This window comes from Lepus europaeus, chromosome 2 (genome assembly GCF_033115175.1).
Source record: "Lepus europaeus isolate LE1 chromosome 2, mLepTim1.pri, whole genome shotgun sequence".
Lineage (NCBI taxonomy): Eukaryota > Metazoa > Chordata > Mammalia > Lagomorpha > Leporidae > Lepus > Lepus europaeus.
Window position 1 is genome coordinate 64,833,013 of NC_084828.1, and position 16,379 is coordinate 64,849,391.

General features: G+C 38.0%; 1 protein-coding gene across 1 annotated transcript in view; it reads right to left on the bottom strand.

Moving 5' to 3' along the window:
- MORC1 (MORC family CW-type zinc finger 1) overlaps nucleotides 1-16,379 on the bottom strand; it is a 208,992-nt gene that overhangs the window by 160,813 nt on the left and 31,800 nt on the right. Inside the window, exon 8 of the mRNA XM_062180799.1 lies at nucleotides 596-721. Within this exon, the coding sequence (XP_062036783.1) occupies nucleotides 596-721 (126 nt within the window). The remainder of the gene's footprint in view (nucleotides 1-595; nucleotides 722-16,379) is intronic.

Below are 16,379 nucleotides of genomic sequence, written 5' to 3' on the forward strand. Positions count from 1 at the left end.
ATATAAAGGATGAGTAGTTATAATGCTCAAAAGTTCATTCTCTGCAAATAATACACATAGGTACTATCATGCATTAACAAGAGGGATACATTAAGAAAATGCTGTGATTATGTAAACATCAGAGCATGTCCTTACACAAACTAATACGGTTCTGATGTCACTGAGCAATACAATCTCAAGGAATCTCCTTTACATATATGATCTGTTGCCAGGTGAAATATAGTTGTGCGGTGCATGGCTGTATACGGTTTAATAGTTCAAATATATTCTATTGACAGAAAATACTCATCTAAGTGAACTGGGAGCTTGTAACGGAACTGATCACAATCAAAGCACCTAAGATGCAGTGAAGTAAAAAGCAAATTCTTGGTGTGATTATCTAACACAGCATGTTTACTTCATTATGATGCCACCACTACCAAGTATTTTTCATACATGTTCACTCTTCGTAGCAAACCTTCCTAAATGCAGTCTGCATTTTGTTTATGTTAAACTCTTACTATCAAAAACAATGTCCATACTGTAATAATCTGGGGATGCACATGGATTTTATTAACAAAAATTCTCTGAAAATAATTTAAGGAAAGCAAGTTACCTGGGTCTGTAGAGACAATAACATAGATGTTTTGTTTGAACTCTTTTGGCTTGAATGAATATTCTCATCCAAGGGTCAAAATACAGAACAGACGCGTAGGCTCTGAACGACCATCTTTCTGGAAAGCTGGAATAAAAATACAACAAAACTTATGATGTAGAGGATGCAATAATAACATCACTTTAAGAAGATAAAAAGCATAGTTGCTGCCTGGGACACCTGCATCCATTACTGAGGTGCCTGAGTTGAAGTCCCAGCTCCACTTTCAATTCAGCTTCTTGCTAATGTTCACCCTGGGAAGCAGCAGGTGATGGTTCAGATAGTTGGCTCCTCACAGGGCAGAACGAGACTGACTTCCTAACTCTGCGCTTCAGCCTGCCCCAGGCCTGGCTTGTGGGCATTTGAAGGGTGAACCAGTGGATGGGAGATCTCTGTGTTTCTCTTCCTTTCAAATAAAAATTGGAAAAATAGAAGAGGAAAAAAATAGACCATTGGGTTATAATAGAAGCTTGAGGAACTTTTCTGCTAAAAGTAATGACACCACAAACACCAGAAATCTTGCAAAACTCACTTCATCAAGCGGATCTCTAAATACAAAAGCCTGTGTAAATGACCTAACCTTTTGTTAGCAAAAGGTAAAACTTCTGCTTGGTTGAACGGAACTTTGTTGGCAACCCTCCAATTCTAAGTAGACTTTTCTCAGTAATAGAAAAGAGGCTTTTCCAATCTACAGATTTAATGCAATCCCTATCAAAACACTAATAGTATTCATCACAGAATTAGGAAAAACAATCCTAAAATTCATATGAAACCACAGACTCGGAATAGCCAACGTGATTCTGAGGAGAGGGAAAAGAATCAAGGTGGAAGTATCACAATATCTGATTTCAAAGCACACTATTAAGCTACTGTAATGAAAACAGCATGGTACTGGCATAAAAACAAGCACATAGATCAACAAAACAGAATAGAGAGCCTAGAAATTAATCCACATTTATATAGCTAACTGTTTTTGACAAAGATGCCAAGAACATATATTAGAAAAAGGACAGCGTTTTCAGCAAATGGTGCTGAGGAAAATGAACATACATAAGCACTGAAATAAGATTCCTACCTCTCACCATAAATAGCTGAAGATGGATCAAAGATCTGAATATAAGAGCAGAAATTATGTACTGATGGAAGAAAATTTTGAGACACACTGCTAGACTTCAGTGTAGTGATGACTTCTTAGATAAGACCCCAAAAGCACAGGCAATAAAAACAAAACCAGACTTAGGGGATTATATAAAACTCAGAAGCTTCTGCATAGCAAAGGAAACAATCAATAGAGTTAAGAGACATCTCGATTTATCTAACTCAGCCTTTCAAATAAATAAATATTAAAAAAATCAAACTGAACACAGACTATTGATTACTAGAGGCTGGGAGGGATGGGAAGAATAAAAGGAGTCTGGATCAAATACAAAACCAAAACCAAAAAAAAAAAACAAATACAGGAGATATTGGGTATGATTCATTAATTGTGACAATGATACTAATTTGAGACATTAGTAGAAATGGGGTGAAGGGTATATGGGAACTTTATGCATTACTACATCACAATTTTTCTTTTGTAATTTTTTTTAAGATTTATTTATTTATTTGAAAAAGTTGCACAGAGAGAGAAGTAGAAGCAGAGAGAGAGAGAGGTCTTCTATCCACTGGTTCACTCTGCAATTGGCAGCTTCTTCCAGGTCTCTCACATGGGTACAGGGGCCCAAGGACTTGGGCCATCTTCTACTGCTTTCCCAGGCCACAGCAGAGAACTGGATTCAAAGTGGAGCAGCCAGGACTTGAACCAGCACCCATATAGGATTCTGACACTACAGGCAGGGGCTTTACCAGCCACGCCACAGTCCCGGCCCTTCTTTTGTAAATTTTAAATGATTCTGAAATGAAATGTTAAAAAGTAAAAAAGAAAATATACTTTTATTAAAACATTGGATGGGAAGGAAAAAATCAACTCAAATAAACAAAACAATTCCCCTGTTGAAACATAACAAAAATAATGTGGGTACACATAAATGAAAGGCATTCCATTAACTAACTGTAGACAAATACAATAAAAATGTTTTATTTCCTTTTCAAAATTATGAAGAAATGTGAAATTTTATTAATTTTATTATGTGAAATGAATATTAAAATAACTATTTATGGCTAGTTGAATGAAGAGTCCAACAACTTATTAGTGAAACAGGAGAAACTAGAAAATAGAGAAGGCAACAAAATGAGTGGAGAAACAACGCAAATAGCCAAAGAAGAAAACTGTACAACTGCATGTTGTTGGGAAATCACTGTCCCCGCACACTAACAACTCTAAGGACCTTCTGTATTGAAGCCCACTTATGAAATCCAAGTCTTCTCCAATTAGACAAGAAATAAAGATCAAAGGTAGGCCCAGCCATGCTTAAGAAGTAGTGATCTCTACTACTGGATCGCTAAAAAGTCTACCATAGAAGCTACAAAGCCAAACAGCCAAACAAGGAGCAGTAAACCCATCATTTCCACAATATCACCTTAATTCAGACTGAGAAAAGGGCTTAAGGGGATGGCCTAACACAATTACACCACCGACAGTTACTTGGTAAGAAAGGACAGAGCTGTGAGGAATTTTTGAAAACGAAGGTGAAGTCATAAGAAATCCAAGGATTTCCCGGTTGGTTGTAAGTTCCTTCAAGCTGGATCTGCAGTTCAAAAAAAAGTCAGGAATTTCTTTTAATTGTTTAACAGGAAACTACTGTTAAAATATGCCTTGAGTAGAATATTCCCAGTACAAAGTATATAAAAATATCTAGTCCAAGGCTATTATTCCATAAAAACTAATGCATATTCCATAAATACTAATGCATTTTTAATCTAACAAGAGAAGGTGATTGCATTTGGTTGGTGCAGTACAACAATGTGGTTTAGTACATCAGAAGTGCAGAATGAAGTATGAACGCACCTGTCTAAAAATTTTTCTTAGGATGCTATAAACAATCCAAGGACTCTCTGCCATTCTTTAAATACTTTCTGAATCTCCTGATTTGAAATGGCCCTTACAGATAGTAGTTCTTTCTTTGACCTTGCTCAAAGCTGACAGATTTTTACAATTTGAAGGTAAAAGTCAAAAGTAATTTAGAGCCAAGTTTGAGAGTTTGAGAAATATGGTGAGAAAGCAAGCTAGTTAAGCAAGTTTTGGTTAACTATATTGGCATAAATATATACACATATATGTATACAATATATATGAGAACATTAATACTTTTACCTTTTGATAGCTCATTTGATTGGTTCGTTAATAAATATTGACAGGTAATTATTCATAGTATGCACATTAGAGGTCATTAAGACCTCCCTCATGGGAGGAGATTCACTGAAGGACTCATGGGCCTTAGCATATGGTTGCATCCATGGTTAAGATTCATCACAGCAACAGAGAAAGGATGGAAAGAAGCTCGTAAGTAGAGCTGGGTTCTCTTACATTCTCCCCTTCTCCTGAAGGACTACACAAGGGACAGGCTTCCCAAAGCTGTGAAAATGCAGTTATGTATGTAAGGTTTCTACTTAGGAACCCTCCTTGGATACTCAGATCCAAGGTTTTTATTGGAAGCTGGTCACTTAGACCCCTTTTGCCTAGCATGTATCAATGTGCCAGAGACCCAGAAGAAAATTTTCAAAATAAAGTATATTGCTTGCACAGTCCAGACACAGTTAGCCATCCTTATCAGTTAGGAAAAGTTTTATATCAATGCAGAGAACTCTTCATCAGTCAAGTTTCGGAAAGCCAGCTGTGGAGCAACCATGCAATCACTTACGTGCCAACTTTTTTAGATCTTGTCTGTATGTGACAAACAGAATGGTAAAATTTCATATTTGTAATATCTGTGATAGAAAAATGACAAAAGAAGCTAAATACAAAAACTGTAGGGGTTGGTGCTATGGCGTAATACGCTAAGCTTCTGCTTGTGGTGCAGGCATCCCATACGGGTGCCGATTCTAGGCCCCGCTGCTCCTCTTTCAATCCAGCTCTCTATGACCTGAGAAAGCAGTAGAAGATGGTCCAAGTGCTTGGGGCCCTAGACCTGCATGAGAGACTGAGAAGAAGCTCCTGGCTTCAGATCAGCCACTCAATCATTCATTGTCTGCTTATCTGTGTTCCTTTCAGGCTATAAACTCTATAAGAATAGCATCCTTATCAATAAATAAATGCTTATCAATAAATATTTGTTGAATAAATAATCATTCAAGACTTCCCTGGCTTAATTTAGAATAAACAGAAGTTCCCTATATATGAAGTATTTTTAAAAGAAGATTTATTTATTTGAAACAGTAACAAAGAGAAAGGGAGCAAAGAAAGAGGGAGACAGGGAGGGGAGACCCTCCATGTCCTGGTTTACTCCCCCAAATGTTCACAACAGCCAAGGCTGGGCCAGACCAAAGCCAGTACCAAGGACTCTATCCAGGTCTCCATGTGAGTTACAGGGACTCAAGTACTTGGCCCATCACCTGCTATCTTCCCAAATCCATTAACTGAAAGCTGGATTGGAAGCAGAGACGCTGGGACTTGAATTGACACTCTATGGGATATAGGTGTCTCAAGCAAAGCCTAATACACTGTATCACAACATCTGCCAGTAGAAGGACTTTTTAATGAAAGAGCACCTTCAATGATGACGTGATCAGCCTGCATAAAGCAAGCCATTCACTTGGGAAACTGGGATATAAATGTGCTAAGTAGTTAGGATTCTTCAGAAGATCAGAGGAAAAGACAAAACAAAACAAAACACTATTGCTCTCCACTTGCCAGGAGCTCCTTCATATATATTCTTTGAGAGTTTTTCTTGTTTCCTAAAGGTCTTTTCTCTCTCTTTATAGTTGTCTTGAAATGGCCATATTTGTCTTTCTATATCTCTCTCATTTTCTATTTAACTAGCTATGATAAGAAACTGAAGGCCAGTGCCGCGGCTCAACAGGCTAATCCTCCGCCTTGCGGCGCCGGCACACCGGGTTCTAGTTCCGGTCGGGGCACCGGATTCTGTCCCAGTTGCCCCTCTTCCAGGCCAGCTCTCTGCTGTGGCCAGGGAATGCAGTGGAGGATGGCCCAAGTGCTTGGGCCCTGCACCCACATGGGAGACCAGGAGAAGCACCTGGCTCCTAGCTTCAGATCAGCGCATTACACCAGCGGCAGTGCGCCGGCCGCAGTGTGCAGGCCACGGCAGCCATTGGAGGGTGAACCAACGGCAAAGGAAGACCTTTCTCTCTGTCTCTCTCTCTCACTGTCCGCTCTGCCTGTCAAAAAAAAAAAAAAAAAAAAAGAAAGAAAAGAAACTGAAGACATGTGGGAAAAGAAGATTTGAAGGCAGTAACTAGCTTTGTGGTCTGTGGAATATAATACAAGGATAGAGAGTCAGTAAGTCTGTCTCCTGTTTAAAATCAAATATTCTTAGCAGTCTCTAATTTAGCCTCTGCATGGCCTCTTTCTTCCCCCAATATGTCCACAGTATTCTGTGTTAATATTATCCCATGAGTAGTTATCATAGCTGGATTTGTGTGTTGTAGTCAGCAAAGTGTGTTAAAGGCAGGAGAGGGGCCAGAACATGGGACTCTAAGCCAAGGTCACACGTCCTTTCCCAATCTCATTGTGTGCATTTTTTAAAACTGCTCAGGTGATTCCCTTAACTCTTCCAGGTATGGAACTATTGCCTGGCAGCACAGTAGACAGGGTAGAACATAAGGCAGGTTACCTGAAAGAGGGAAAGAGAACAAGTTTTCAGGTTTTTGGGCTGAGGACATTCATAGAGAAACACCGCTACACTGATCCATGGATCCTAAGAACCGAGCTGGCCTTATTCTGTGATGTGGATGTCTTCACCAAAACTCATTTTCAAATTTAATCCCCATTATGAGGTATTAAAAGTCAGAGCCAGTAGGGATCTTAAAAAGGTGATTAAAGCTTTGACATTATGAATGGATTAATGCATTGATGCCTTATCTCGAGAGTGGGTGTCTGTCATAAAAACCAGACTGTGTCTCTTACATGCACCTATTCTGCCAGATGATGCCCTGTGATGCCTCAAGACAGTGCAGAGAGTGTCATCAGCAAGAAAGCCTTCAGCAGATGTAGGTCCTGGACCTTGGACCAAGAAGCATGAGATGAATAAACATATTTTTTATGAATTACCTGTTCTCGAGTATTCTGTTATAGCAACAGAAAATGGACTACATCTGTGCATAAGGACCATGATAGAGAATACGACTCTGAGTTCAGGCACCACACTAAAGCAGGTCCCTTTTGCTGTATCTCAGAAGTACCACGGTTTTATTCATCAAAATACTATATATTATAATCAAAATCGTTTTCTAAGTTTATTGCTCAACTCTCTTTTAAAATATCAAGACTTTTAATTAAGAGGCAGAGAGACACAGATGAAAACAAAGAGCTGCTATCCACTGGCATACTCCCCAAAAGTTCACAATAGTCAAGCTGGGACAGGGCTGATGCTAGGAGTCAAGAATGCAATCAGGTCTCCCACATGAGTGGCAGGAACCCAATCACTTTAGCCATCAACAGCATTAGCAAAAAGCTGGAGTTGGGAGCCTGGGGCAGGTATCGAACACAGGTACTCCAATGTGGGATTCAGATGCCTCAGCCGTTAAAACAAACATCTGCTTCCTGAGATGTCTGAAAGTTCAAATGAACAAAGTCTATATTATTTTGACTATAAAGGAATGCATAATGACTTTTAACTAGTCTAAATTCCAAACTCTGAAGGAAATAATCAGATTTAACCTTAGATTATACCTAACAGAAATTTCAAGTCAAAGTGGTAATTTAAAAGTTATAAACTACATAAAGTAATGAAACTGCTTCTTTTGTCACAACCAGGATATGACAAGCATCACATAATAACAATCTCAAACTGTAACTTTTGATGTGTTCCCAGCCAGCTCAGTTAAGACATAAACTGGAGACATTATGGAATGCTGCCCAATGACTGTCAATTTAGAAAATGCTGGCAGCATAGCACCTAATTTTAAAACATTACTTAGCACAAAATTTCAACTCTATTACTCTGTATTATATCATCACTTTCAAAGCAGTTTTTTGGATGGGATTTTCTAGCTGCTGAGATACTGAGTCACAGCGGATTCCAGGATATAAAGCAGGCCCTTTGGTGACAGCAAGCTCTGCAATATGCCTTTGTTACTACAGAGTCTCTGCTTCCTTCCAGTTTTTTATAAAGTTGCATATGGATAATTTTTACATTGGTTAGGTGACAGTAAGGAGCTGAAAGCAACAGGGACACATGGAAATGACATACATAATAGACCAGGTGAAATAAAAACAAGGTACTGACCCTCACCCAAAAAAAAGAAAGGAAATCAGCAAAGATGCTACAGGGATGATCAGACCTTCACAGTGTGACATTCAAAAACTATTTCAAATGTAACAGAGACACCTTAACCCAAATACCTCCACTGATAGGCCATGTCATTACATAAAGGAATACTTATTGAAAAATAAATGTGTGGACAGAATCATTTTGGTAGACTGAGAATACATATTAGTCTCTTGCTGAAATCAAGGAAGACAATTAAGGTGGCTGTGAGCCTAGAGAGGTTTTAGAGAGTAGAAAGGTAGTCCAGGAGACAGCATGTTACCATATCATATGGCCTGCTGAAGAATACTAGGAATACTTTGACTTTTTCTCTGAGTCATTGAAAAATTTTGCACAGAGAGGTTTTTAAAAAAATACATTTTACTTACTTATTTGAAAGAGTGACACGGAGAGTGATCTTTCATCTGCTGGTTCACTACCCAAATGGTCACAATTGCCAGGCCAAAACCAGGAGCCCAGACCTCCATCTGGGTTTCCATCAACATGTGGCAGGGGCCCATGAACTTGGGGTATCTTCTGCTGCTTTCACAGGCACATTAGCAGGAAGCTGAATCAGAAGTGGAGCAGCGAGGACTTAAACCAATGCATTGCAGCAGGCAGCGTAGCCCTGTGCGCCACAGTGTTGGCCCCTTGCTCAGCAAGTTTTTAAAAGATTGCTCTCCCTGCTGCTGAGGGTCAAAGGTAGAACAGTTTTTAAAGGGTCAATGGTGGAAGCAGAGACAACTGGACCAGTGGAAAAACTACACAATAATCCAGGTAAGATATAATGGTGATTTGGAGCAGAAGTATAACAGTAGGGATGATAAGTGTGACATCTGGATTTTAAAAAATTTAGAGACAGAGAGTTTCCATTTGTTAATTCACTCCCCAAATGCCTGCAACATCTGGGCTGGATCAGGCAGAAGCCAGAAGCCAGGAACTCAGTTTAGGTCTCCAACACGTATGAAAGGAACTCAACTACATGAGTTATCATCACTGCCTCCTAGGGTGTACATTAGCAAGAAAATGGAGTCAGGAGCACAGTCAGTCATTGAACCAGGTACTGAGATATGGGATGCGGCATCTTAGCTGCTATATCAAGCATCTGCCCACTGGATTATTTTGAAGGCAGAATTAATTATGAAATAAGTTAATCTGAAGAGTCCTATGAGTGCTAAATATAATGGAAAAAAAACACAGACAGTCACATGATAGGAATGATTAAAAGTTAAGAGGAAATCCTAAGAGCTATCCAATGGAAAAAATTACTAAAATACAAAAATTCAGTGACCATATCTGAAATTGGATTTGTCACCGGCAACATGGATTCTAGAAGTGAGTGGAAAAGTAAGTTCAAAGGGAAATTATTTTTGAACCAATATTTCTATACTCATTTAAAAATGTATTAATACTTAAGATAATATATGTAATAAATCTAATAACTCAGAAACAAACATAGCAAAAGTTGGTGGAAACACAAACAAGAACACACACACCAGCACTATGAAAGATTTTAACATTCCAGTCTCAGGAATCGGGTGATTAAGAAGAAAAAAGACACAGAGTTGAATAAATTAATTAAAATATTTACATAACACATAGGAATACAACTTTGTTCCTATCACAGACTCATACTTTTTCTCAATGTCTAAGACATACGGGCACAAACAATCTGAACATAAGGTGGGAGTTGTGGTGCACAAGTTAAGCCACTATTTGGGACCACACATCCCATTTAGGAGTGCCTGTGTTTAAATCCATCTCTGCTTCTGGTCCAGCTTCCTGCTAATGCACACCATGGGAAGCAACAGATGACAGCTTTAGTACTTGGGTCCCTGCTACCCACACGGAACACCCAAGTGGAGTTCCCAGCTCTAGACTTCAGTCTTGTAGCTCACTCCTATCTGTTGTGGGCATTTGGGAAGTAAATCTCAGATGGAAGATCTTGATATCTACCTACCTATCTGCCTTTCAAATAAATAAAATAAAAATTTCTTGAAAAAGAATATGCCCCCCCAACAAAACGAGAAAAGGTGAACATATTTCAAAAAGCAGATTAAAAAACAGACTAGATACAATATAATTAAAACAATAAAGAGATATGGACACATCCTCACAAAAACAAATCAAAATACTTATAGATATTTAAAAATGTTTTAAAAAGTAACTAACAATTAGAAGAGGTAAAAACCAAATTTATAAGATATATAGATATACACAATAATGAGTTCTACATTTTAAATAATTTAGCACAAGCCTATAATGTAAAGGAGAAATGAGCCTTCCTTATTTAGTCTCCCATATTTAGTCTTATTTAGATTAGAAAATTAGATTAAAATCAAATGGACTAGTGAGATGGCAATAGTACATGCACCTTGATGGGATTAAATTGGAATCCCCTGGTATGTTTCTAACTCTACCGTTTGGGGCAAGTCAGATTGATCATGTCCCAAATTGTACATCTCTTCCCTCTCTTATTCCCACTCTTATATTTAACAGGGATCACTTTTCAGTTGAGTTTCAACACTTAAGAATAACTGTGTATTAATTACAGAATTCAACCAATGGTATTAAGTAGGACAGACAAAAAAAATACTAAGAGGGATAACATATTAAGTTGTTCATCAACAGTCAGGGCAGGGGCTGTTCATGTCACCGTTTCTTATAGTGTCCATTTCACTTCAACAGGTTTCCCTTTTGGTGCTCGGTTAATTGTCACCGATCAGGGAGAACATATGATATTTGTCCCTTTGGGACTTATTTCACTCAGCATAATGTTTTCCAGATTCCTCCATCTTGTTGCAAATGACCAGATTTCATTGTTTTTGACTGCTGTATAGTATTCTATAGAGTACATATCCCATAATTTCTTTATCCAGTCTAATGTTGATGGGCATTTAGGTTGATTCCAGGTCTTAGCTATTGTGAATTGAGCTGCAATAAACATTAATGTGCAGATGGCTTTTTTGTTTGCCAATTTCATTTCCTTTGGGTAAATTCCAAGAGTGGGATGGCTGGGTTGAATGGCAGGGTTATGTTCAGGTTTCTGAGGAATCTCCAGACTGACTTCCATAGTGGCTTAACCAGTTTTCATTCCACCAACAGTGGGTTAGTGTCCCTTTTTCCCCACATCCTCTCCAGCATCTATTGTTGGTAGATTTCTGAATGTGAGCCATTCTCACTGGGGTGAGGTGAAACCTCATTGTGGTTTTGATTTGCATTTCTCTGATGGCTAGTGATCTTGAACATTTTTTCATGTGTCTGTTGGCCATCTGGATTTCCTCTTTTGAAAAATGTCTATTGAGGTCCTTGGCCCATCTCTTAAGTGGGTTGTTTGTTTTGTTGTTGTGGATTTTCTTGATCTCTTTGTAGATTCTTGTTATTAATCCTTTATCTGTTGCAGAGTTTGCAAATATTTTTTCCCATTCTGTCAGTTGCCTCTTCACTCTCCTGACTGTTTCTTTTGCAGTACAGAAACTTCTCAATTTGATGCAATCCCAAATGTTAATTTTGGCTTTGACTGCCTGAGCCTCCAGGGTCTTTTCCAGGAAGCCTTTGCCAGTGCCAATATCTTGCAGGGTTTCTCCAATGTTCTCTAATAATTTGATGGTGTCAGGTGATAGATTTAGGTCTTTAATCCATGTTGAGTAAATTTTTGTGTAAGGTGTAAGTTAGGGGTCTTGCTTCACGCTTCTGCACATGGAAATCCAGTTTTCCCAGCACCATTTATTGAATAGAATGTCCTTGCTCCAGGGATTGGTTTTAGATCCTTGATCAAATATAAGTTGGCTGTAGATGATTGGGTTGATTTCTGGTGTTTCTATTCTGTTATCATCTGTTTCTGTACCAATACCATGCTGTTTTGATTACAACTGCCCTGTAGTATGTCCTGAAATCTGGTATTGTGATGCCTCCGGCTTTGTTTTTGTTGTACAAGATTTTTTAGCAATTTGAGGTCTCCTGTGTCTCCATATGAATTTCAGCATCATTTTCTCTAGATCTGAGAAGAATGTCTTCGGTATTTTGATTGTTATTGCATTGAATCTGTAAATTGCTTTTGGGAGGAAGGACATTTTGATAATGTTGATTCTTCCAATCCATGAGCATGGAAGATTTTTCCATTTTTTTTGTATCCTCTTCTATTTCTTACTAGTCCAAGTGATCAATTTCTGTTCACAATTGATCATAATGATAGGACTAAGAATCAAAGGGATCATATAAACAAGACTAGTTTCTGAAAATACTCACCGGTAGAATAAAAAAGGGAGAGAATGATCCAACATCGGAAGCAGGATACACAACAGACTCATAGAATGGCAGATGTCCTAAACAGCACTCTGGCCTCAGAATGAGCCCTTAAGGCATTCGGATCTTGCTGAAAAGCCCATGAGAGTATTGTAGGCATGGAAAGCCAAGACACTCTGGCCGAAAAAAAAAAAAATGACCTAAATGAAAGATCTCCGCGAGTGAGATCCCAGTGGAAAGAATGGGGCCATCAAAGAAGGAGGTACCTTTCTCTAAAGGGAGGAGAGAACTTCCACTTTGACCATGACCTTGTCTAAATATGATAAGAGTCGGTGAACTCAAAAGGCTTCCATAGCTTTGGCAACTCATGACAAGAGCCTAGGGTGATTACTGACGCCATAAACAAGAGTGTCAATTTGTTAAGTCAATAACAGGAGTCACTGTGCACTTACTCCTCATGTGGGATCTCTGTCCTTAATGTGCTGTACATTCTGATTTAATGCTATAACTAGTACTCAAACAGTATTTTTTACTTTGTGTTTCTATGTGGGTGCAAACTGTTAAAATCTTTACTTAATATATACTAAATTGGTCTTCTGTATATAAAGAGAATCGAAAATGAATCTTGATGTGAATGGAAGGGGAGAGGGAGCGGGAAAAGGGAGGGTCGCGGGTGGGAGGGAAGTTATGGGGGGAAAGCCATTGTAATCCATATGCTGTACTTTGGAAATTTATATTCATTAAATAAAAGTTAAAAAAAGAAAATTAGATTAAAATCAATGAATAAAACTATATATCACAGGAAGTAAAAAATCAAACCAAAAGAAAATCTAAAAAATAAATAGTAAATAAAAATAATCCTAGTAGACTAAACAAAAACCAGACAAAGTTGTTTTGCTTTTTGACACCAACTGAAATTATTAAGCTCTTGCCAAGGAAAGGATAGCACAAAATACATGTTATATGAAGCAAAAGAAAAAAAGTATCAAAGGAAAAAGAAATTTTAGAAGAAAATATTATGCAAATGTCCATGTCCATCAGAAAAATTTAAATAAAATGTGTATTTTAAAAGAAATCATAAATAACAAATTTAAGCCCCTATTTTCCAAAATCTTTAGGAACTAGCAAACATAGAAAAATTAAAATGTAACAAAGATAGTAATAAGATGCTCAATCGGATTTGCCTCAAATGGTTGAGTTAGAAATGTGCCAGGGGATTCCAATACAAACCCATCAAGATTGCATGTACCAATGCCATCTCACTAGTCCAAGTGATCAATTTCAGTTCACAATTGATCACACTGATAGGCCTAAGAGTCAAAGGGATCACATAAACAATACTAGTGTCTGCTAATACTAACTGATAGAATAAAAAAAGGGAGAGAACGATGCAACATGGGAAGCAGGATACACAGCAGACTCATAGAATGGCAGATGTCCTAAATAACACTCTGGCCTCAGAATCAGCCCTTAAGGCATTCAGATCTGGCTGAAGAGCCCAGGAAAGTATTTTATGCATGGAAAGCCAAGATACTCTGGAAAAAAAAATGACCTAAGATCTCTGTGAGTGAGATCCCAGTAGAAAGAATGGACCATCAAAGAAGGAGGTACCTTTCTCTGAAGGAAGGAGAGAACTTCCACTTTGACTGTGACCCTGTCGGAATAAGATCAAAGCTGGCGAACTCAAAAGGCTTCCATAGCCTTGGCAACTCATGACAAGAGCCTAGGAGGATTACTGACGCCATAAACAATAGTGTCAAATTGTTAAGTCAACAACAGGAGTCACTGTGTACTTACTCCTCATGTGGGATCTCTGTCCTTAATGTGTTGCCCAATGTGAATTAATGCTATAACTAGTACTCAAATAGTATTTTACACTTTATGTTCTGTGTGGGTGCAAACTGATGAAATCTTTATTTAATATATACTAAACTGATCTTCTATATATAAAGAGAATTGAAAATGAATCTTGTTGTGAATGGAATGGGAGAGGGAGTGGGAGATGGGAGGGTTGCGGGTGGGAAGGGAAGTTATGGGGAGGAAAGCCACTGTAATCCATAAACTGCACTTTGGAAATTTATTTTTACTAAATAAAAGTTTTTAAAAAATAATAATAAGACTATCAAATCTGGCAAACAAATGGGTGAAATTTCCAAAACATTGTAGAAAGCTGTCATAACCTACACCAATAATAAAGAAAGAATAATATAAGCATAATCAAAACACTCTTACATGCAATAACATCTGCAAATTTACTTTTGTAATTCTTTGCCTTATATCTTTGTCAAACCAATGTTTAAGAATGTTATGATACTATAGCTTTAATGATTCATGATTACTTTAAAACAAAATAGTTGTTTTCCCTTCAATTACTTTTTGTCGCAATTGTCTACATTTCCACTAACCTAAACATAAAATCAACACAGTTAAATAAAAACTAGCAAATGAACACAATGCTATAAAAGATGTGCTTGGATTTATCTGAGGAATGCAGGGATGATTCAACATCGCAAATTCTAATAATGAACCATTCTAACAAATTAAACGAGAGAAATAAAAACAAACATGTCAAAAAGCATTAAAGCTTAACACTTATTTCTTCATGTGAAAAGCTGGCAAATAAAATGTTCTCTACGAACTGGAAAAAAAGGCTTTCAAATCATCAAGTACACAAAAAACAGAAATATATTCCTTGTTCATGGATCAGAATAATAAGTTTCATTAAAATATCTCTACTACTTAAAGCAATTTATAGATTCACTACAATCCCCAACAAAATACCAACGACATTCTTTATAGAACTAGAAAAACTAATCCTAAAATTTATATGGATCACAGAAGACCCAGAGTAGTCAAAGTCGTCTTGAACAAGAAGTATTAAGCTGCTGGTATCACAATACCTGACTTTAAAGCATACTTCAAAGCTATAGTAATTAAAACAGCTTTGTATTGGCATAAAAACTGAAACATGGATCAATGGAACAGAATAGAGGCCAGAAAAAAAATTTTTGAGCCCAGAAATTAATCCACATATACAGCCAACTGATTTTTGACAAAAGTGCTCATACCATAACAGTGGACTAAGGATAGTCCCTTCAACAAATGATGCTGGCATAACTGGGTTTAAATATGCAGAAGAATGAAATTAGATCCATCTCTCTCACTATATACAAAAATCAACTCAAGATGGGTCAAATACCTAAATTTAAGACCTGAGACTATGAAGCTGCTAGAAGAAAATATGGGGGAAACACTCATGACATCAGTGTAGGGCACAAGCAGCAAAAGCACTACTAAATAAGTAGACTATACAAAACTCAGGAAACAATCAACTGAGTGAAGAGACACCCAACAGAATGAGAAAAACTATTTGCAATCTACTTATCTGACAAAGGATTAATATCCCTAATATTTCAGCAACTTTTAAAACTCAACAACAACAAAAAAAAAAAAAACACAAATTCAGTTGAGAAATGGGCAAAGGACTTCAATAGACAGCTCTCAAAAGAAGAAATATGAATAGCCCAACAAATCTATGAAAAATACTCAATATCACTAGCCATTAGGAAAATGCAAATCAAAACCACAATGAGGTCGGCGCTGCAGCTCAACAGGCTAATCCTCCGCCTGCAGCGCCGGCATACCAGGTTCTAGTCCCGGTCGGGGCGCTGGATTCTGTCCCGGTTGTCCCTCTTCCAGGCCAGCTCTCTGCTGTGGCCCGGGAGTGCAGTGGAGGATGGCCTAAGTGCTTGGGCCCTGCACCCGCATGGGAGACTAGAAGCACCTGGCTCCTGGCTTTGTATCAGCACGATGCGCCGGCCGCAGTGGCCATTGAGGGGTGAACCAAAGGAAAAGACCTTTCTCTCTGTCTCTCTCTCACTGTCCACTCTGCCTGTCAAAAAACAAAAAACAAACAAACAAAAAAAACACACACACAATGAGATGTCATCTCACCCTGTCATAATGGCTAAAATCCAAAGCACAGAGAATAACAAATGCTGGTGAGGGTGTGGACAAGGCGGAACACTTACGCATTTTTGGTGCAATGTAAATTAGTAAACCACTGTGAAAACACTGTGGAGATTTCCTTAAAAACCAGAAATAGACTTGCCATATGATCCAGGAATCCCACTATT